The sequence below is a fragment of the Echiichthys vipera genome (genome assembly GCF_963691815.1).
Source record: "Echiichthys vipera genome assembly, chromosome: 10".
In the NCBI taxonomy this organism is placed as follows: domain Eukaryota; kingdom Metazoa; phylum Chordata; class Actinopteri; order Perciformes; family Trachinidae; genus Echiichthys; species Echiichthys vipera.
The window spans coordinates 24,819,084-24,842,465 of record NC_139835.1 but is presented as its reverse complement, the minus strand read 5'-3'; the positions used below and the strand labels follow the sequence as shown (position 1 = coordinate 24,842,465).

At 40.8% G+C, this 23,382-nt stretch overlaps 1 protein-coding gene across 1 annotated transcript in view; it reads left to right on the top strand.

Moving 5' to 3' along the window:
• Positions 1–21,507, top strand: part of cerkl (CERK like autophagy regulator) — a gene marked incomplete at both ends in the record, with an annotated part of 29,990 nt that extends 8,483 nt beyond the window's left edge. The window contains 11 exons of the mRNA XM_083922321.1: positions 9,307–9,438; positions 10,518–10,581; positions 13,422–13,552; positions 13,673–13,747; positions 16,315–16,492; positions 17,251–17,298; positions 17,427–17,458; positions 17,554–17,662; positions 17,798–17,894; positions 20,906–21,102; positions 21,429–21,507. Coding sequence (XP_083778447.1) covers positions 9,307–9,438; positions 10,518–10,581; positions 13,422–13,552; positions 13,673–13,747; positions 16,315–16,492; positions 17,251–17,298; positions 17,427–17,458; positions 17,554–17,662; positions 17,798–17,894; positions 20,906–21,102; positions 21,429–21,507 — 1,142 coding nt within the window. The remainder of the gene's footprint in view (positions 1–9,306; positions 9,439–10,517; positions 10,582–13,421; positions 13,553–13,672; positions 13,748–16,314; positions 16,493–17,250; positions 17,299–17,426; positions 17,459–17,553; positions 17,663–17,797; positions 17,895–20,905; positions 21,103–21,428) is intronic.
• Positions 21,508–23,382: the final 1,875 nt, after the last annotated feature.

Below are 23,382 nucleotides of genomic sequence, written 5' to 3'. Positions count from 1 at the left end.
ATTATTCAGCTCGTTCACTTTCAACAGGTGGAAACACTGAAAACTTGAAGCAATCTTTTAGCCCAAGGTTTTCTATAACAGAACAGTTTGGAGCCTGTCCATGTGATGGACTTATTAAGAAAAAACTAATCCAGGCTCATAGTGAGATTGACAGCTTGTCTGTGTTACATAAGAGCTGAGATTGACTGGAGAGATGACGCAGTACCTCTATAAGCTGTAAGATTATGACAAATACACTGCTGAGTAATTCTTTTATTAGCATTGACTGTCATTGTTGGTACGTAGGTAGGTGACAAATCTGATAGAAGATCAGGAAAAAGTTGCAATTACAAATCTGTCTGCTACTTAGGCACTATGGACAGCTCCATGGATTTATCAATACACAGTAAAGGCCTTTACACACTTTGAGCCTCACTAAATGCTTAATTGTGAATAGTCATACAGGCAAGTAAACAATGTTAGCTGCCTTTGTAAAGGTTAAAAGGAGTAAAGTTTGCTGTTATGGTTTGGACTATGGAGCCTCCATGTTGTTGATTTATAATGCTCATGGGTAAGGCCTATATTTGTGGTGTGGAGACTCAGAAATAGCAACCTTGTTACAAAAAAAATTACATTGCTTTATCGCAGTGCAATATTCATATTCTGTGTGAAAGTACTTGTGATAAAAACATTACAAATTAGTCGCAGAGGGAAAAAAGGCCTTAAGACTACTGATATTTCAGAGCCATGGTCAGGGCCAGAGATGTGTCACAAACCTCATCCATAAATTATCAATGTGTCCGTCAGACTAGACTCATATTCAATCAAAACTCCGCCGCCCCTGCCCACTCTCTACTACTAGAGGATGGAGACAGGGGATGGCAGGTTAACAAGGGGCATTGCATCCCTCATCAAATTACCTACAGCACAAGGTGTATATTTGTCATTTCCAAGGGTTAGGTCGCTTCAGTGCTGCTCAGATTATCATTTTGTTGTTTTCCATCAGCCTGTTCGTCACTCAGTTTAATGAGGTGAGTCACAGTTACACCAGACACTGCAGCTAATCTGCTAATCCACCAGAACAAAGAGACACAGATTACACTCACACACACACACACACACACACACACACACACACACACACACACACACACACACACACACACACACACACACACACACACACACACACACACACACACACACACACACACACACAGGTACTCAGTAATGTGCTGTCAGCAATTGAATCATGTTGTCTGCAAGAGAGATTAGCTAAGATACTGTCTACACGTGTGTATCAAATTCACTTTAGCTCAGGACAAAAAAAACAAAAACACCATGCAGATAATTCAGTTAATGTAGACTACGAAGCCAAAAGTATATGGACAGTCAAGCATTACATCTGTATGTGAGAGTTGAACGTGTCATTCCAAAACCGCCTCCACTATTCTGGTTTGAGAGTTTCCACAAGCAGGGATTTGCTCCCATTCAGCCACAAGAGCATTAGTGAGGTACGAAGCTGATTTTGCGTGATGAGGTCTGGCTCACAGTCAGTATTCTAGTTCATCCCAAAGTTGTTGGATGGGGGGTGAGGTCAGAACCTTGACAAAATGTTTCAAGGCAAAATAAAACAGCATTAGTCTTTATTTTTATATGAAAAATGGATTTTGTGTAATAGAAAAGGGGTCAGTCGTTTTAACAAACCCAAACAGAGTCACCCACCGTGCAGTTCCCCACAGCTCTTCTGAGCATTAAAGAGTCTTTCTCTTTTAGTTTTTTAGCCTGCAACTTTGCAGTTTTGTTTCACTCTCAACGCACGATTGGTAGTTTCCAGCTGCAGCAGACGGACCTCTTTGACCAGTGACCAGGGTCAGACCAGGTTTAACTGACCCACATTCAACCCTTCTTTGTCAATTCAAACCAAGCCAGTCCACATGGGAGGATCCCTGGTCATGACTGTAAAGATACCAACTGGATCACAACCCGGGAGCAATGCGTACCCTGCTAGTGTGCCATTTAAATCAACCCTTCCTCTGACCCACCGCTGGACCTGGGTCCCCGAAGATGTGTCAGTCAACTTGGGTTAACCCTTTCAAACACAAAATCAACCCTGGTTGAGTCCTCAGCATGAAAGGGGTCTATCTGGTGAAGAAAGTGGAGTATTTTGCAGCTAAAGAGGCAGATTATTTAATTTAATAAATCATGACTCCAAATGAATGCAAATGTTGCTCCATGTCTTCTGGATAAATAGTTATAGTTATAAAAATAGGCAGCTTCTTCAAATCTTCTTCTTCTTCTTCAAAATCAAATCAATCTTTATTTATATGGCACTTTACACAAAGTGTACAGAAAATAAACCTAAACCTCCCAACCCCAAAAGTATACACACAGAGATACACAAAGACACACACACACACACACACACACACACACGCACACACACACACACACATACATACACACACAACTGTTGCTGAGGAGACATGTCTAGGCACTGAGATCTGAGGTAGAATCTACCTTTGGGGGCTGCACACACCGAGAGGACTCACAGTCCATGGCTGAAGGGGGTGCCGCGACAGGGACCACCGCAGACAGGAGGCTCCAGAGACCAGAGACCCCCAGGAGGAAACACTGGAAAACCGAGAGACTAAAACAGTAAAATAAGATAAAAAGGTATCTAAGCTAAAAACTGAGGGAATAAAACAGTCACACAGTAAAATAAGATAAAAGGAATACAAGCTAAAAAAAAAAAATATATATATAAGAAGCATAAAGGGAATTAGAAAGAATCAAACAGGTCAGTTAAAAGCCTGATTCAATTTTGAATTCTTGTTTAAATGTTTGCCACCAACATGATTTACAAGGTGACCATATGCCAGTGTAAACTTTATCAAACTCTCCCTCAGCGTCGTCTGCCATCAAATCTCTGTGTAAATTTCGTCATGTTTAACTTGTTTCTCTATAAAAAATCTGGATGCTGCTGCAGACTGCGGTTCCCAGACGCTGGTTTCCCAGGTGCACTGTAGTGGGCGGTGCCTGGCTGACACTTAACACACAATAGAAATGTTAGAGTGCTGTGTGTATGGATTTAACTCACAAAACACACTTTACATTTCAGGTTTTTCTATGTCGGCTGCATCAGAGAAGTTACAAGCTATCCATAAATGAGGCGGTCAAAGGTCACACGCATGCTCCGCCGTCGTCCTGTCACCATGGCATCGGTCTGACACGTTATCGCTGGTCACCTGTCCATCTGTCCGTCTGTCTGTCCGTCAAACCAGATTACCCATGAGGCCCTGCAGCAAGTCACAACTTCTTTAAGTGTTTGTCTATGGCCTCAAACTCACACGCACATGAATGGCTCACAGGTCGTGTGTCAGCTCGCGTGGTCACACTGCACATCAAACTGTGACGGCTTTTGTGACTTTACACACGGCGGCGGAGGAGTGAGTCTGTGTGTGTGTGTGTGTGTGTGTGTAGAAGGTAAACAGTCAGTTGCTCTGCTGCTGTGTGGACATTAAGCCTATTTTCCAGCCAGAGGTCAGTGTGAAAAGCGCATTGTTGTGTGAATCGTGGCGTCGCGGAGCGGGCAGTCCTGCCGCTGCCGACACCACCGCCACTTCTTAACCTTCAGGTCCGAACATTCAGCTGCACAATGGTAAGCAGAGAGCAGACACTTTCTGTTTCCAGAGCGTTACTTGCTGTGTGAAGCAGCTGCAGAACGCTGTGCAGAGAGTGAATGGCAGTCAGAGTGACAAAAGGCGAGCAGTGATGCTGTATAGAGTCTGCTTCCATACACACAGTCAGACGGCGGGATGGATTGACTGCAGTTGTTTAACAGCACAACAGACTGACAGGCCGATGGCGGCGACGGAGCTCACGGCACGGCCAGACAGAGCTCGAGTAGGCCACCAGCAACCGTCGCGACTCCTCCCAGATCAATTGTCTTGTCAATCTGATGTGAGTTTTCTACTCACCTACAGAGCTGTTATTTTGGGTTCACAGCGCCGAAGTGAAATCAGTGGGAGGTGGCGGTGGTCAGTCTGGTGGTACCGTGAGGTATTTTAAGGTCAAAATGTCGGCAACAGCACACTGTGTCGCCAGTAGGGATGTGGTTCGGTAGCATTTTATCGAATCCTATTGTATCACTTCTAGACTCTTATTAGTTCGATCAGGGTTCATGAGCAGTCATTGACACTGTGTCAGAGACTCCACGGCTCTGATTGGTTGTCGGTCGGGCGTGGTGGAAACTAGCCAATGCCATTAGGAGCAGACAGAGAGCAGAAGATGAGCTACATGACTTTTTCGCAGATTGTAAGTCTCATTGTGCTGACAGGATATAGTGACAGTTTCAGCAAATATATATATAAAAAAACAACATTTTTTACAGAAAGTTACCAACTTCAGCTTTAAACGCTTATAAGATTATCAAAAAAGATGTCAATCAAATAATTGTTTCAGTTATAATTATAACTTTTCTCTCGTAAATTTACAACTTTATTTTATTGAGTTACAAACAGTGATACACGAGTGATACACAAAGCACCAAACTTTGTGTTATTACTGCCCTCTTGTAGTTTGTCTGTTTTAACAGAAGAGACAGTTCAGTTTGAGAGGACGCCTCTATAAACTGCTTTATGGCCGTGTGTGTGTGTGTGTGTGTGTGTGTGTGTGTGTGTGTGTGTGTGTGTGTGTGTGTGTGTGTGTGTGTGTGTGTGTGTGTGTGTGTGTGTGTGTGTGTGTGTGCGTGCGTAAAGATCAGTGTTACATATTAACCGCTGTATCCATGAAGTCATTGAGTGTTTCCATAGTGACATGAGGAGCCGTCTCCACCACGCCGTCTCTCTCTTTCATATTCAGGTTAAAATCTTTATTAGTTTGTCAGGAAATAAGCTTTATTGTACAGCACCGCACATTCATACCGCCACCCTCCCAATTAATATACAGAGGGTTTCAGAGTTCAAACCCTTTGATAGCTTCTTTGTTTTACACTGATTTTATCGCAGCCCGGCAACTGAAAGGTTGACTTGTCACTCGTTAGTCAGCGTCAGTTTATCTGTATGTCAGAGGAGAGTGATTGAACTAAACAAGAGGAGGGGAGGTTGAATTTAGGTAGAGCTGGCAATGAACTTTCCCTTTTAAGCCTTGCTAGCTGTGTGGAGCTAGGGAAGGCAGTTGCACGGTCACAAACTCATTTGATTTACTTGATATTAAAAAGGGAGAAAAGCAGTAAAGTTTCACTTTGGGAAAGCTGGAATCAGATAATGTTTACAGTTTTTGAGTTAACAAATGATTAATTGGTTATCAGAATTGTCGCAGATGCATTTTCTGCTGCTCTTCTAATTGATTAATGGTTTTAGCTCCCCTTTAAGTCTTATAAAACATCTCAATCACTCCAGAGAATCTGATGAAACCGGACGTTTAAAGCCTTTAATTGATTGCTTTTGTCCGCTGACCTCAGATGGAGCCTGCGCCAAAATAGATTAGTTTTTGTAAACAACATCCAGCAGCTTCAGTCTTCAGTTCGCCATCAGAAACTCAACACTTCTCCTCAACAACATCGGGATTGTTTACCATGGTAACGCCGCAGCGCCATAGCAACCCGCCACTGGCCGAGGCTGGGAGATGATCTGATGGACACTTGATCTTTCTACATGTACTGTACCTGTCTGTCTGCCTTTCTTCTTAGAAACATATCAACAAATTGAATGATCTCATCTCCTGCGAGACTGCGTGTGTGTGTGTGTGTGTGTGTGTGTGTGTGTGTGTGTGTGTGTGTGTGTGTGTGCGTGTGTGTGTGTGAGAGAGAGAGAGAGCATCAATCATTTAACAATCACTTAGAGAGAGAGAGAGAGAGAGAGAGAGGGAGGGAGTGGCCCAGTTTAGGTGTTCATGATCACTTTTTCTATAGTGACATAACAGTGATTTTGACACATTTTAAATAATTTTGTCATTACATAATGGATATTAATCTTCTTCTATAAACAGGTAAACAATATATGTCCTGTATTTGTTTACATTTTGAAAAATTAGTACAATTAAAAGTATGCAGAATGAACTATTAGCTGTTCATGTTTGCATTGTAAGGATGTATTTTCACTAGATTTGACTTTGTGCTGTGGAGGCAGATGCTCTGTAGATGTTCCATCTCTGAATCTCTATTCATTCATTATATCCACTCAAACAAAAGGACGAACAATGAATGACTCAGGCATCGGCCTTATTTGGCTGATCTTCATGGTCCTTCAGGTGTGGTGGAAATGCAAACAGTAATCTGCAAAGGGACTTAGATGCTGAGTTTAGGGAACTTAAGGTTCCATAGTTCCTGGAACTGTACTGTATAAAGTGCTGCAGGAATGAATCCTAAAACACAGAAGCAAGTTCGCATTTTGACCCTTTTTTTAAAGTTTTTTCTTGTTTCAATGCCTAAAATAAGGTCTCTATTCAACACAGGCTTAAGTGATTTTAACATTTTGTTCTACGAGATAAAATAAATAAGTCGATACCACTTGTATGCTTGTACATGTCCTTAAACAAGCCGTTCCTAACAAGTGGCTAAATGAGACTACAAACATCATCACGTCGTACTAGTTTTTTTAGTACTTCTGACGAGTGACAAGACGATTGCATTTGCATTTTCCAAACGTGTATCAGTAAACTTCATTCAGTATCATAGAGTATCATATTAAAGAGTATCATAAACTTTTGTTTGCCACAGAGTTTATTTTCTGTAATAATCCAAAACTCAATGAAAAAATCCCATTGGTATTTTGTCGAGGGAACCCAGGGCGATGGTAACTTCCAGTCAACAGAAACACGTCATCCCTGCAGCACTCTATAGTGCACCTTGGGTCCTAGTGCTGCCTTGGGACCATGTCCAAGCTGGGTAGTTAAACGGGGTCCCAAACCCTATTGCCACCATGGCTCCTAATATCATCCTGGGTCCCTGAGCACAAGGCAGCTGCAAGTTTTAGTCCGTAAATGCTTTAGTGGAATCATACTTTTTAGAGCAGGTTTGGGTCTGAATTTTTGGGGGGCACCAAATGGGTTCAGCTTTTGGTAATAGTGGGGGTTCATTAGAGAGAAGAGGGGTGGGGGTGTTGGGTAACGCCTCACAGGAAGCCCCGAGAACCTGGTCAGAGCTGTGGGGTATGAGTGATGGCAGGAGGTGCACCGTGTGTATGTGTGTGGGGTCATTAACAGGGCGAGGTCACAGCCTTCTGGGAGCAGATTATAGTAATGATCTGGATAATGGAGCTGGTCTGTGTGTGTATGTGTGTGTGTATTGATCTGTGCTAGTCTACGGGGATTTATAATGCGGTCTCTAAATCTGCCTAATGATGAGCTGTACAGGGGGTCAGGGGTGTGTGTGTGTGTGTGTGTGTGTGTGAGTGTGTGTGTGAGTGTGTGTGTGTGTGTGTGTGTGTGTGTGTGTGTGTGGTTACATGGTATCAACTCCAAACTAGACACACACACACTCAAACTGTCCACCAGTGATGGCGATGATGCAATATTTTCCATCAAACAGGCCTCCTCCATGTTAGAACGGTATACAGGTGTCTACTCTTCAGAAGTGCAATTTACATCCAGATTTTTACTAATTTTCTTTTAAATTATTTATAAAAACAAAAGGGACTAAACAACAGTCCAAAACCTAAAGCTATTCAGTTGATATAAAATAAAGAAAAGCAGCAAATCCTAATATTTGAGAAGCTGGATCCCAAAAAATTCTGGCAAACTCAGTTGGGCATTTTTGACTACTTTTTAACATTTTATTGGCTAAACAATGAAATTATAATCACAAACAAGTTAAAGACATTAAAATTCATAAAAAATTATTTAAATTAAAAAGTGCTAATTGATAAAAGACGTAAATACATTAGAAATAGTAGGCAAATCAGTTCAGTAATCAGCAGCAGATCGACTTAAGATCCTCACAGTTAACCCTGTTTCTATTTTTTGGTATTGTGTATGTTCTGGACTTTTTTGGATGTGTTTATTGATATTTTTTATATTTGCAGTCTTTCCTACATTGTACTACAACTGCTGCTCAACATTTTTCCTTGTGATTCATAAAATATTACCTTAGAGCTGCTAACAAGTTAAGTCAAGCCTGGTGCCTCTGATCTCTTCCCCATGGTGAGGTGTACAGTTTATGAATTCAACAATGGCATCGGATCTGTATCGGGTACCGACCGATTTGCAAACCCAGGTATGGGTATTGGAGCAGTATAATGAGATTTTGAACACTTAATTATCAACATTTTGTGTAGAGTCACACAACGTTAATAATGACATTGTTAACTGAAAGTAGTGGACATGGACACCACTTGTATTGTCCCACTCGGTTGTGGATTTTAGGACTATATGTATTGCATATTGTGGATAAATGTACACTTTGACGCTTTGCTAATCAGCTCTTAACACAAAGTGCAACAGAAGCTGATGAGAATGTCAATAGTCTTGCAGGTATTTGGTCATAAACCAAAGTTTTGGATACATTTGACCTGATGATGGTTGAAAGATAAAAAGTGAAATGTTTGCTAAAGTTAAGAGGATACATCATCTGGGAACCATGAATGCCTGTACAATCCTCCATCTAGAAGATGTTGGGTAAAATCAGTGGATAAGTGAAAAGTAATGGGGCACTAGAGGGAAAGTCTGTAGAATCAACAAATACATTAGGAATCATCCTCTGGGGAACATGAATTTGTACACATTTATTCATTAGGGTAAACCCCTTGAGATGAACCTTCTCGTTTTCAAAAGGGCTCCTAACATCCAGTAAAAAACAAAACGAATATCAAGAAATGATTTGATTGAACAGTGATTTGGTTGACGAGCTGCGTCTGTCCCACGTTCCTGTCTGTTAAAGGGAAGGTTTTCGTACTCACCGTACTCTACAGGGAGAATTGTTGGGTCTATGTATATCACAAGTAAGTCATAGAGTGTGGTCTTTACCTACCCTGTAAAGTGTCCTGAGATAACTTTTGTTATGATTTGGCACTATAAATAAAATTGAATTGAATTGAATTGAATGAAATTATATAAAGACACACTACAATGAAGACCATCAACACAAAAACATTACAACGAAGAGTGCATTGAAGAACACACACACACATTTAGATATATACATACACATCACACACATACACACTCCTATACATACAGAATAAACTGTGTATTGTATGTATACTGGTATCTGAAACATGTACAATTTAACCCAAAATAAACCGTTTTTAAAAATATAAAGACTACAGACAACTGGACGGACTGTCTTCACACATGCTCATGTGTGTGTGTCTGTGTGCGTGTGTACAGGGTCGAGCACTCGTCCTAGGTATCTGAAGGTGTTCATCAACCCCAGCAGCCACAAGAAGGAGGCCGTTCACATCTACAGAGAACACGTGGCTCCGCTCTTCAAGATGGCTGACGTCCGCACTGACATCACCGGTCAGTTTACCCAAGTGTTTATTTATCTATTGACCATCTTTACAACAAATATAGTGATTATTATTATTATTATACCTCAAACTGACAGTGGGTAATGTCTATGTTTTAATGTGCAGAACTGTTGCAGGTTTTAATAATTTGAACTGTGCCTCCTTATTTATTGATATTAGAGAAGATGACATGAAATGTGTGTGTGTGTGTGTGTGTGTGTCTGTCTGTGTGTGTGTGTGTGTGTGTGTGTGTGTGTGTGTGTGTTTGTGTGTGTGTGTGTGCAGAGGAGGTCCAAAGGTCAGCGTTAATGGCAGTCTCTGGTCGCTAGGTAACCTGATACAGGGGGCGGAGCTTAGCCCATCTGTTGTGATAGGGAGACAACCTGCTCCTCTCCTCCCTTGTCTCCCTCACTTTCCTCCTCTTTTCTCCAGCCTTTCCCTCCTCCTCATATTTTCTCCTTTCTGCTCCTCTCCTTATCTAGTTTCCTGTCTCATTTCATCTCCTATCCTTGTTTCATCTCCTTGTCTCATCTTTTTTCTCCTGCTCATCTCTCCTTTCTACTCCTCTCCTTATCTTCTCTCTTCTCTCGTTTCCTCTCCTCTTTTCTGCTCATCATATCTTCTGCTCTCCTCTTGTTTCTTCTCCTTCTCTACACTATTTATCTCCTCTTTTCTCCTTATCTCCTCTTGTTTATTCTCTTCTACTTGTCTCCACTCTGTATCTCCTGTTTTTTCCTTGTCCCCTCTTTCTTGTATCTTCACCTCCTCTCTCTTCTCTTTCCTTTTCCTCTCATCTCCTCTAATTGTTTCATCTCCTTGTCTCCTCTCTTCATCTCCTCCTTTCCTTCTTTGGTCCTCCTCATATCCTCTCCTCCTCTCAGCAGATGGTGTGATATCCGTTGTCCCACTTTTTTTGGCAGCGGTCGAACACACACACATGCGTACACGTGACCACACACATACATGAACACTTTATCTCTGTCCATCTCAATGTCTCTCCATCTGTTTCCCTTTCTCTGTTCCCCCTCTCTCCTCCTGTCTCTCTCTCTCTCTGTCTGTCTGTCCGTCCATCTGTTTTTCTCCCTCCAGTGACAGAGAGGAAGGGTCATGCTCTCTCAGTGATGAAGGAATGCAAGCTGGATGAATATGATGGGTTAGTCGTCTCTCATCTCTCGTCTCTCTCCCCCCTTTGATTTTAAATTACTTGGCTTTAATTATGTCACTGATTTCCTCCTTAATTACCATTAATGCAGCATTAATTTGTTGCAGAAAAGAAAGCATAAAATGGTGTTTATTATAATAATCTGATGTTATTTAATGTAAGTAGATAGGGTTATTTAGTCGTCTTTAGTAGTGCACTCGATCTTCTGCACTCAGTACAATAAAATTAGATTTAAAGTTGCAGATTTAGGGCAAAAAAGTATTTTAGCAAGAAACATTCGCAGTTTAAAAGTTTATCTAGTAAAAAAAATTGTAGCATGGCTGAGGAAAGAAGGGGCACTCAGGCGGACAATATGGACATAGCTGGTGAGTGTGTGTGTTGTTTTTGTGGAAGGTGGGCTGTCACGAATTCACATGTGAGATGCAGGGTGAATGAATGTGTTTCGTGTCTTGTGTGTTTTGTATATGACACTATCCTGGGATAGTCCACCTTATCGTACACATCAAGGTATTATATATGTGATGTTGGAAAAGATTGTAAGCAAACTTTCACAGTGGAAAGCATGAAATTAGATTTCAAAAATTAGTTATTAGTTATATTAAGATGATATTTATTTATGTGCAGTGGCACAGTAGCGTTAATGAGATTTGGAGAAGGTATTTTCCCCGGGAAAATGGGGCAGCTTTTTTGGCATACATTGTCCTGTAGACAGCTCTCTAAGCCCTAGCCTTAGTTACTGTTGCTATATGTGCCAAGCTTTGTCTAAATTCATTAAAGTTTTTCAAGCAATAGATCTTTGATTTTAGTTGGACGTACACTAAAGCAGATATAATTTCCATTTTTCTAATTCTATTTTCCTTTTTCTGAAGTTGCTGTAATCTTCCCTGAATCCAATACCAACGTTATTATTTCTGACATTCTACAAAAACATGAAATTAAAACACAAGTTGTATGAAGCTCCCTTTAATTTAAATAAAAGTTTTAAGTTGTCAAACTGTGACATCATCCTTTCTTAACAGGCTGAACTAAACCAGATAATAAAGCAGCAGTTTACAATCAGAGGCTGACACTAAAACACACTGACCCAGACTGATTACACACACACACACACACACACACACACACACACACACACACACACACACACACACACACACACACACACACACACACACACACACACACACACACACACACACACACACAAATGCCCACTTCCAATTGAGCTCACCTCCCGAATAAAAGTTCAAATAATATTTTATGCTACTGAGATAAATAATACAACAACTACAAAAACAAAAACACTCATTAAACTCTCATCATCGCTATCTGTGATGGTGTGTGTGTGTGTGTGTGTGTGTGTGTGTGTGTGTGTGTGTGTGTGTGTAAGCCGCTTTTTTGCTCAGCCCTCATAAAGCTTAATGTGCTTAAAGAAGATTAGCCCAGCGTTGCTAAGCTAGCTGCTGAGTGTGTGTGTGTGTGTGTGTGTGTGTGTGAGGCTGCTCTGGTGAGGATTTGGTTGAAACCTACATTTGCCAATTAGGCTGGCTGTCACCGTGGTGACCGGAGCTTCAGGTAATCCCATACACAGGAGGAGGGGGGGTAGGGGGTCTGTTTACTTCACATTTACTGGAAACACAGAATCTGAAGATGAGCCTTCTCACTTTTTAATGAGCTCCTGAAAACATGGACAGATCTGTCAAATAGCCGAGTTATGACTGACACTATTAACTCTTACTTACTACTACTACTAATACTACTAATAATAATTATATTCATATTAATTCAAAAAACCTCACGTCATGTTCACTGGCCAGAACTGTAAACTTTTCTCTTTGTATAATCCCTTTTCAATTTAGTTTGCTTTCAGTGCTAATGCATTTTTTTGTTTTTTTTACTTATGAGTGGAGACCTGAAATTAAATCAGTCAATTAATATAATTATTACAGACAAAAGCACAATACATGATTTAAAAACATGGGGAATAAAATCAGTGTCCTACAAGGGGACAATGTCTGCACAGCTGGCATGGTAGCATGTAGTGTTGTTTGTCATTAATCTGGAAGTTAAATGTATACGTAAGATTTCTTAGAACAGTTTGAAGTGTACTGATATATAATAAAGAATATATTATATCATTATAAGTAGCTTGAAGTATCTGTGAGCTAATTTATGATAAAAGCGTCCTGCTTCTGTCTGTCCCAACGACTCATTTTATCCTCATTCGTCTTCAGGGAGTGTGTCTGTGTGTGTGTGTGTGTGTGTATGTGTATTGGACACACTGTTTTTTTCATCACTGAACTTTTATTGTGAAGTTAAAGTCATTTACAGCTGAATATCATCTCCACAATATTTCCCAATGTCAAAGCAATACTTAATTGATACCTTATTTAATATGACAAACATATTTTTTTTGTATAAATAAAAAACAGCCTTCATTAGTCACATCTCTTTGTTTATTTTTTAAGATTAGGACGTTTAAATAAAACTGTGAATGTGACATTCAGTTCCAGCGTTATGTACCTCACAGTTTTGGCTACTCTACTACTAAAGTATTGAGGCTTACCCAGCTCTGGTCAGTGCTATTGTCAGTAAGGAAATACTCAGCAGTGACCCTGTTGCCCCCTGCTGGATGACCATGAACGTGAGGATACCTGTTCAAGAAGCCAAAAATAAAGCACTTTCATGAGTGTTCACTGTCACTGGATTTCAGAAGTTAAGATCAGTGAAAAATGACATCAACTTCAAAATAAAAGTCCAAAGGAGAGTTTTATTTTGACCTGGATGACAACAAGTAAAGTTCTTCATGTTTGACTCTACCTGCGTGTCAGGGTGGTGTGTGTTGGCGGGGACGGTTCGGTGGCGGAGCTGTGTCACGCTCTGGTCCTCAGAGCTCAGCTGGATGCGGATTCTCCGGAGAAACCAGTGACACAAACGCTGCCACTTGGGATCATTCCTGCTGGTGAGAGAGAGATGACGCCCCCTCATGTAGATCCACACACTGTAGACCAAACACTGTCCTGAAACACACACATCTCCCCATTATTCACCACGTCAGCTGTCTTTGTGTTCATCTTTACAGGTTCTACAGACGTGGTTTCATGTTCGGTTCATGGAGTCAGAGATCCGGTCACTGCCGCCCTGCACATCGTCCTAGGTAGGTTCTACCTGTTCTAGGTTTGTCGGTACAGCAGTGACCATAAAATATTTACTATTACATGGTCCTTTGTGGGTTCTACCTGTTCTGTATCTGTCGTTACAACAATGACCATAAAATATTTAATAATAAATGGTCTTTTTTGGGGTCTTCCTGTTCTAAATTTATAGCCACGTCGTACTGACTTGTTCTATAGCTACTGCCACACCATTCCAGGTAAGGTCTACTTAGTTTAGATCTATAGTCATTTCACTAAATGGGTTCTACCTGCTCTAGGTCTATCTTATAATCGTTCTTGATGGGTGCTGCTTTCTCGAGATACATTGTCCAGGGTGGGTTCTACCTGTTTCAGATCTATATTCTCCCCCTCATCATTGAGCTAATTTAATTTGCTTCAAGCAGCTCACAGTGAGCCAATCAGAAGCTTGTGTTCTTTTAAGCTTTGCTGTGATTGGCTGATGTTCACTCAAACTGAGAACAAACAAACACACCGAAAGACGGTGTGACTGGACTCTGGAGACGGCAGACGGACAGATGTCTAACAGCAGGATCAGTTTCACTCTTAAATCACAGGTTTACTCTGCTCACTGTAGCCCCGCCCCTTCACCTGTCAGGTCAACCAAGCCGACCAATTAGCTGACAGCAGAGCAGGCTGCTGTGTTTGAATGAATGAATGAATGAGTAGGCTGTGGTGAGATGGTGGTTCATTAACACTAATTAAAAGTTGAGTGTGTGTGTGTGTGTGTGTGTGTGTGTGTGTGTGTGTGTGTGTGTGTGTGTGTGTGTGTGTGTGTGTGTGTGTGTGTGTGTGTGTGTGTGTGTATGTGTGTGTGTGTGTGTGTGTGAGAGAGACAGATGGGAGTATTCAGTGGCACATATAAGTCTAATTCCTGAACAATAGAAAACAGTTAAAGTTCCCAGGCATGAAGCTGTTCCCACGGACACCAGGTGCCTTCAGACTTGTCTATGAAACAACCAAGATGAACATACCTGAACGCTTTGTCTGTGGGTCAACTTGCGCATCACTACTGTGTGTCGTACCGCCGGTGCTGTTGCGGCTATGTGACTACCTCGAGGTGCAACAGATTTTCCCCCGTTCCATCTCTGTGCACATCACACAGCCGGCGGGGCGTAATAAAGGCACATAAGCCTCAAAAAGGCTAGTGTGAAAGATGCTTCTCTCTTGGCTGTAAGCAGTTACCAGGTAACCGGCGGAAAGTCCATGAAGTCACTAGATAGGGTTAACAAATAGAGATGCCTGTATGAAATAAAACCTGTCGACAAATTCAGTTTTTTTGTTGTTTATATATCAAGTCCTCTCGAGAATATTTATTACCTGTAGGCCAAAATATATATAGGTTACACTTTTAAGAAGTGCTGGTCTGATCCCATCGATTCACTGACTGTGAGACTGAACATCACTTTATCTCTCTGTCTCTGTCTCTGTCTCTCTCTCTTTTTCTCTCTCTCTCGCACACTAACACACACACACACACACAAACACACACACTGACAACATGCCATATGGAGAGGAAATCAGATTCTATCCAGAGAGACAGACAGGCAGTCAGTCAGACAGACAGACAGGTGGGCAGACAGCAGTTCAGTAGGTTACAGCAGGTATGTAGCCAGATGGCATGGAGAGAGAGAGAGTGTGTGTGTGTGTGTGTGTGTGTGTGTGTGTGTGTGTGTGTGTGTGTGTGTGTGTGTGTGTGTGTGTGTGTGTGTGTGTGTGTGTGTGTGTGTGTGTGTGTGTGTGTGTGTGTGTGTGTGTGTGTGTGTGTGTGTGTGTGTGCGTGTGTGTGCGTGTGCGTGTGTGTATGTGGCATCTTATTGAATTGTCAGGTCGAAAACGTTGATTATATTTTCATTATGGTTACTTTCATATTGTTTGTGCTGCGTTTACAAGCTGTGGAAAAATACAGTAAAATACATTTTAGTAGAAGTTCAACTGAATGATCTTTTTCTTTAGTAATATAAAGTCTCATGTTGTTTCTGTTGGTTTAACGGAAGAAACCGTCAAATCACAGCATTGAAAGGAGAATTTCACCCAAAGATGAGAATCATCTTTCTGCTTTGGAAATCATTAACAAAGTCACATTTTATTTAAATCTTTACCTTCACTGAGAGACACATTTATATTAAAGCTACTATAAATGCAACAAACACACACACACACACACACACACACACACACACACACACACACACACACACACACACACACACACACACACACACACACACTCCTGACCTCTTTCTGTTGCCCATATTTGTGCTGCTTCATGAATATTAATGAGCTTCTCACCATACGACCACTTGGCCTTCTTACAGGGTGTGTGTGTGTGTGTGCATTTGTGTGTGTGTGTGTGTGCGTGTGCGTGTGCGTGTGTGTGTGTGTGTGTGTGTGTGTGTGTGTGTGTGTGTGAGATAAATATTCATAATAAACATAATTCATTGGTATTTAACTCATCCCTTTCTGTGTGTGTGTGTGTGCGTGTGTGTGTGTGTGTGTGTGTGTGTGTGTGTGTGTGTGTGTGTGTGTGTGTGTGTGTGTGTGTGTGTAGGTCACCAGCAGCAGGTGGACATGTGCAGTTTCTCGTCTCTCGGTCAGTTGGTGTGTTTTGGTTTCTCCGCCATGTTTGGCTTCGGTGGGCAGTGCTTAGCACGGGCTGAGAAAAAGAGGTGGATGCCGTCGTCCCGGCGACGAGAGTACGCTCTTGTGAAGACGCTAGCTAGGCTGAGGTAACAAACACAAATACACACAACTTCCAAGTTATACAGAGTAAGTTGAATTTAGATTGATTTCTTTAGTGTCCCATGTTCAGATTGGTCATATGTTCAGATTTTAAAGCCCTCTGAGACAAAATAGTGATAATGGCTATTGTCCATAATTCCAAAAGTACATTGTCGGCCATGCTAGCGGCATGTTGGATGGATTGCCATGAAATTTGGTATTTTGTACGGATGTCCAGTTGTTTCGGACATTCATGCGCCCTGTGCCAATTACAATTGCAACAATCAATTGATTCAATTCAGGTCAGTTTCAATTCAATTTTATTTACAGTGCCAAATCATAACAAAAGTTATCTCAAGACACTTTACATATAAAGTAGGTAAAAATGGTCTGATATTTCCTGCTTTCACAGGAAGGGTCCCCTGTTGTCCGTTCTGTTATTTTTTCCACAATCAGTGCAAAATTTCGTGGCAAATAGGCTTGTGTAGACCCTCACCCTTCCCCTCTAACCCTGAGGCTTTTAAAGTGTTTTAATGACAAAGTCCCCGTGGTGCCCCATGCTCCCCGTGGTGCTCATCTTGGGCACTGCATTTCATGCCAAAACCTTATGCAACCAGGGAACATACGACCCAGGGAACATATGGATGATCCCATTGTTAGTATGCTAATGTTAGCATTTAGCACCACTGTGCCCAAGTAGGCTACCACAGCCTCACAGAACTCTTATTGTGGTTTCTCCTTTCTTCTTCTCTTCCGTCTCCCTCAGACCAGAAGACTGTCAGCTGTCTTTTCTACCAGCGAAGAAGTCAAACAGGTCAGAAAGACTTCAATGCAGTAGAGAAATGTTGTCTTTATGAATTTAAGTGTCTCCTATGGATTTTCCTCAGAATAAACGCAGGTGTCGTCATGTTTCAAAACTAAGCTTGATCTCCTCTTTCTCAGAGACCAGGACCAGGACCAGGACCCAGAGTCAGGTGAGACCAGCACTTCTCTGGACAGGAGATCAAAGCTGTTTTAGATATTGATCTCTGTTTAACCATTTCTTTCTTTCTGTGATTGGTCGGCACAGAAGGGGAGGAGTCTTGGACGACCAATCAGGGCTTGTATCTGAGCATCAGCATCATGTCCATCCCCTGTCTGAGTCCACACGCACCTCAAGGACTGGCTCCCAACACCAGGTACATGACAAGCAGTTAGTCCGGCTCCGTGTCGTGACCTTGAACGCACCACACTGCAGGTTTAATTCATCATGTTTCTGCTGATGAACCGTCTATGTACTGAACCCATTCCTCCACTTCCTGTCCTCTTGACAGTTTGGCAAATGGCAGCGCAGCGTTGATCGCAGTAGGGAACACCTCCAGGTCAGAGTTCATCAAACACCTGAAGAGATACAGCAGCTCTAGTGGACAGGTGAGAGCAGCTGCCAATCAAACATCCTCTCAGTCTTTACTTTCAAAACAAAATGGAAACTATACTGGTAGTTAATTCCTCTATGTTGTTTAGGATTAAAATATCTACAGTAGACACTTAAAGAACTCCAACTCAAATAACTCACCTTTATCTGGCTGAGAACACAAAAGCACATAAATTAAATGAAGGTATCGGACATATTCAATTAAAAGCTGTAGCCTACTGTACTTCACCAGCTACTTACTCCATATACTGAAGGTCCTGACTCACAGCGATGAAGTTGATCGATTAAAAAGTTTGGATATTAACAAAAGTAAAACTGGAAGATTGAAGAACAGCTGGGTGTGTAAATAAGCAACCGTTTCCAAAAAAAATGTTTTTGCAGGTTTAAACTGACATGAGGTGTAGAGCTGCAACAATAAGTCGATTAATCTTCAACTATTAAATTAATCCGCAACTTTTTTGATAATCCATTAATGATTTTGTGTGATTCATTAAGAAACGAGTCAAAATTCTCTGATTTCAACTTCTCAAATGTGAATATTGTCTGGTTTCATTCCTCCTCTATGACTGTAAACTGAATATCTTTGAGGAAACAAGTTATTTGAGGACGTCATCTTGGGCTTTGGGAAACACTGATCCACATTTTTCTCTATTTTGTGACATTTTATGGACCAGACAACTAATCGATTACTAAAAATATATTAAGAGGTTAATAAATAATGGAAATTATCCTTAGTTAGAAGAGTAACCACTCTGTTGGTTCCTGTTTTGTGTAAAAAAAACGTTTGTCATACAGCAGTGTCAAAGAGATGTTCCTTTTCGCTCAGAGACAATATCTGACACGAGAGCTCATGAACTTTACATTTTTACCGTCGACAATGGGCCGAAAATGAGAAGCTGTTACCTTGTTTGACACCAGATCCAAAATAGAGCAGGTGATCTAAACCCATGTCCAATGTGGGTCGTGTTATCTAACTCTTCACCTCGCCATCATAACAGCTCCGCCTCTCACAGAGAAAATAAATAAACTAGTTAGTGAGTAGATTAGCCTGGTTTAGCACGGCCCGGCCCGAGAGACTGCACACTAACCCACTTACTAAATATACGGACAGCGTGTATATATAAACAGGCTGTTTACTCACTGACCTACATCCAGTTAACCTCCGTCCTGATGGAGGAGGACGACATGGAGCTGACATGTAACCATGACAACCCCGGTTTGAATCCCACCGTGGACGTGAACCTCACCTGAGTCGGCCCTGATGATGACGTGTGTGAAAAACTAAGTGAACCAGAGTTTTCAGCAGCGTGATCTAAAAATCAAAGTCAGAAAACATCGACTCTACTTCTCTGCGCTTGAACACGTCTGACACATTTTATATTTATCAAGTGGTCATGGCCCGAACAATGTGGACTTTTTTAGACCGAGACCGATGTTTTTAGAATTCCCCGTTTACCGATACTGCTGCTGATATAGAAAATGTTTGAGCTGAAATGAAAATAGACCTTTCCTATGCACAGATATGCTTCTGAAAGGTTCAGAAGGCTGCTTTCAAATCTTATAAAGATCATTTAACATTATTATACAATGTATGACACTGTCAAGCAATTGTAGAAATGACACTGAGAAAATAAAATAAATGGCAGAACAAACATCATGTTCAGCATCAGTTAATTGCTGTTCATTTAAATGAAGTGAAATAAAAAATTAAATAAATAGCTATATGCTATAATTTCTAAATCACCACAATCTTCATTTTATGCATTATGTATTCTGATAAAAAGGTTTTCATATTGGCACATAATGTAAAACATAAAGACCCACACCAATAGATACCCTAATTCTGTGATAGGCCAATATTGTGTGGGTATCTTCCAAGTTAATAGTCACTGAAGTGGTGGAGGAAGTAAAAGTACAGATAATACAGAAAACTATTACAAGTAAAAGTCCTGCATTGAAAATGTTACTGACGTGAAAGTAAGATTATTAGGAAGATGCACTTGGAATATCGAAAGGAAGAAATACTTTTTTTTGTATTACTCCTCTGAGTGTAAATCAAATGATGAACTGTGAGAAATCGGCAATAAAAAGTGACTGTTTTTTGTTTTGTTTTTCTGACCAAGAGCCCAAAATCTTAAAAATTATTCAGTTTATTGTGATTTAAGACAAAGAAAGGCAGGAAAATGTCTTATTTAAGAAGCCATGACCTGTTTGGCATGAAGAATTACCTCAACAATGAATCCGCTGTGAAAATAGCAAAACAAAACAAAACCACTTTCTCGATAGTTCAAGTTTTTGCAAAGTTCTTCACATATTCTATACGCAAAATCTTAATTGACAATTAAAAAGTACAGATACCTCAAATTTGTACTTAAGTTCTGTACTTAAGACAAAAAAAGAGCCAAATGTGTTCTTCAACCTCATCTTTATTCTAAAAGAAAAAAGATCGAACCTGAGGAGGAAACACAGACAGGACAGAGAGACAGTCTGTCCGTCCGTCCGTCTGTTGGTCTCTGCTGCCCCCTGTTGGAGCTTCATGGTGCTTCAGAAGAGACAGCAGAGGACGGTCAACAGGAAGAAACCCAGTCACTCCTCCAGATAATCTAGCTGCTTAAGGAGGATCTTAACAAGCCTTAACCTTTGACCTGTGAGGGCACAAACACACACACACACTTCCAAATCACAACAAAACAAGACTTTTAGTACGTATTGCAGCTGCCTTTAGAAAGTACATACTGTTGAATACAGTATGCGTACTGTTGGGGTATACTACTTCATATTTTTGACCCTCTTGCTCATATGTTGTGCAAAGGATTGTGTGAGAATGGACAAAAATACAAAATGTGATCAGATGTTGAAGGACATCCTGGTATTTTTGTCAAACTCAGTATTGGGACATTCTTGATCATTTTTCTAGCATACTAAATAATCTGGTAGTGCGAGTACTAGAACACAGGGACACTCTGCTCTCTCTCTCTCGGTCTTACTGTGTGATTGTCCCCTGCAGTTCAGCTTCTCTTTCGTGGAAACGCACGCCGTGTCAGCGGTGAGGATCCGCCCACGCTCTCTAATTGGCTGGTCGGAGGAGGAGAGTGAGGAAGAGGGCGAGTCTAAAACCTCACCCATCATCCAATCAGAGGGAGCCGTTTTCCCGTGGAACATCGACGGAGAGCTGGTGGAAATAGCCAACGAAGTGCTCGTCAGGTATAAATACCCTTATAATAATCACAAATGTTATAAAAGGTGTATCATCTTACTGAGTGAAACCAGGCTGAAGCTAATCATCGATTTAATTATTGATTAACCTGACAACAATTGTTGGCTTGGTCTTTAAAATGCCACAATTTCCGAGCACGTCCAAGGTGTCATCTTCAAATTTCTATCTATCCATTGAAGCTATAGAATAAACTAAAAAGTAATCAATAAGATGTGTAATTATTTAACCAAGAGTTATACATAAATATTACATAAACACTGTATGTCATATTAAAGTGCATTCAAGTGTTTGTCTGTGTACGTGGTGCGTTCAGGGTCCACCCGCGGCTCATCACTCTGTACGGGGAGGAGGTGCACGAGGTAGAGTCGAGCGTCTCCTGCAGCTGCATCTGAGTCCAGCAGAGGACGCTGCAGAGTGAGTTTCTGTTGGGACCCAACATGGCGCCTTTCCAAGCCGATGTGAACTAACGTAGAAGCTTCATTCCAAATAACGTGTGCGTAAAAGCTGCATTCATTGATTTTTTTTGGTTTTGATTAATGCAGCTTTAATAACCTATAGGGTAACTTGTGTAAGTTACCTTTAACTCCGAACTACCTGTGCTTTATATACGTTTATCATTTCTACAACGGATTGATGAGGATAAAGACTGCTTTTTATTCAAATTCATGTTTACATTTTACTATATTTTAACGACCATTTTTGACCTGACTTTAATTTGTGTTAATTTGAATTTTTCCATGTCCAGTTTCCGATTCTGCCGCACAGAACAAAGTTAATCTGTTATTCAAACTAGAGACACGTGAGCAAAACATAATTAACAGAGTAAAGTTTATTTTCCATTAGCTGAGTCTTGAGTGTATTCAAGTGTTTGTAAGTACAGAACTCTCTGTACAGATTAGCAGAACCACACCGAAGGAGCCCTGATTGTCCATTTTATATTTGCATAAAACACAGCTGTTTTTATTTCAAAGCTCTTTTAAGCTTCTTTTTTATTGAGATAATGCAGATTTTGTTAGAGTAACCGCTGTGATCATGATTCCAAAAAACAAATACAAACTGTTGCTTAAATAGAAAATCCTTCATTTTAATAGAAAAGTGTTGATAAGCAGTGAGACTCTCCAGTGCAGAACAACTTCACATAAAGGAAAACAAACTCATTTATTAAAATATTTTAAAAAATGTCTCTGTGTGATGTGCATTTGTACTGAATAGATCAGAGGATTAGAGGGTGGCAGCTGTTTTAACTGTCTGCATTCACAAAATACAGACGGTTAAAACTGCTTTTGAATATTTTGAAATATCAAACATTTCACTTTTTCACTTCACGTAATCTTCCATCCTCTCGCTTTTTTGCATCTTTTACGGCATTTTCACATTAATAGTTTAGTCTGAATCCGGGAATTTCATCAAAAAGAATTTGGTGAAATTGAAGCTTTTTACAAACCAAGGTGTCGACCAAGAATCAATACCTGGGCTCACTTCAACCAGGCGGTCCAAGATCAGTTCCACTGAACAGACGGGGGTACATACTCGTCATGGGTCCGTTTTCTAGTTCTTTTGTTTTTATTGTTCTTTATTTTTAATTATTTAATTTGTCACAAACAGCACCTTTAGGCATCTTGAAAAGCGCTCTATAAATTAAATGTTTAAATAGCAAAAACTATTCAAGATTTACTTGATGTCACATGGTAGTTATTCCCTTACAGGAAAGTGGAAGAGAAGTGCTCATTTTTCGTCTTTGCGACACCTTTGATACAGGCAGTTCACCAAAGATGAGCTCAACGCAGAAAGAAATTGCACAGATTTACTTCGCCCCTGAGAGCAAATCCACTGATCATGCGAGTCCATTGAAATGAGGAGATTCTGACACAACCCTTCACTGTCCGGGGACCTTATTTATAAAACTGTGCGTAGATTCCACACATTTTAAATGGAGAGGAAAGAAAAAATCGTATTTTTTAAAAACCTTGCATACTCCTGCTAGTGCACACTTTGCTTCTATAAATCCAACATCAACTTGGAATTGTCCGCAGATGGATCAGCCTCATATTCCACTCTAGAAAACACCAACATTCAACCAAAAACGGTCAATGCGAAGCACTAAATGAATACTGATGCATAGAAATGAGCCTGCTGATCAAAGGCTCTTCGAGGTGAATCATGACAACAACGGGAGGAAGACCGAGAAAAGGGAATGTTTCTGACAGAAATCGAGGCGCTCTTGGGGGAGGTTAGGGAGTTTGGTGGCTGCAGCCTAGCGTCAGAAA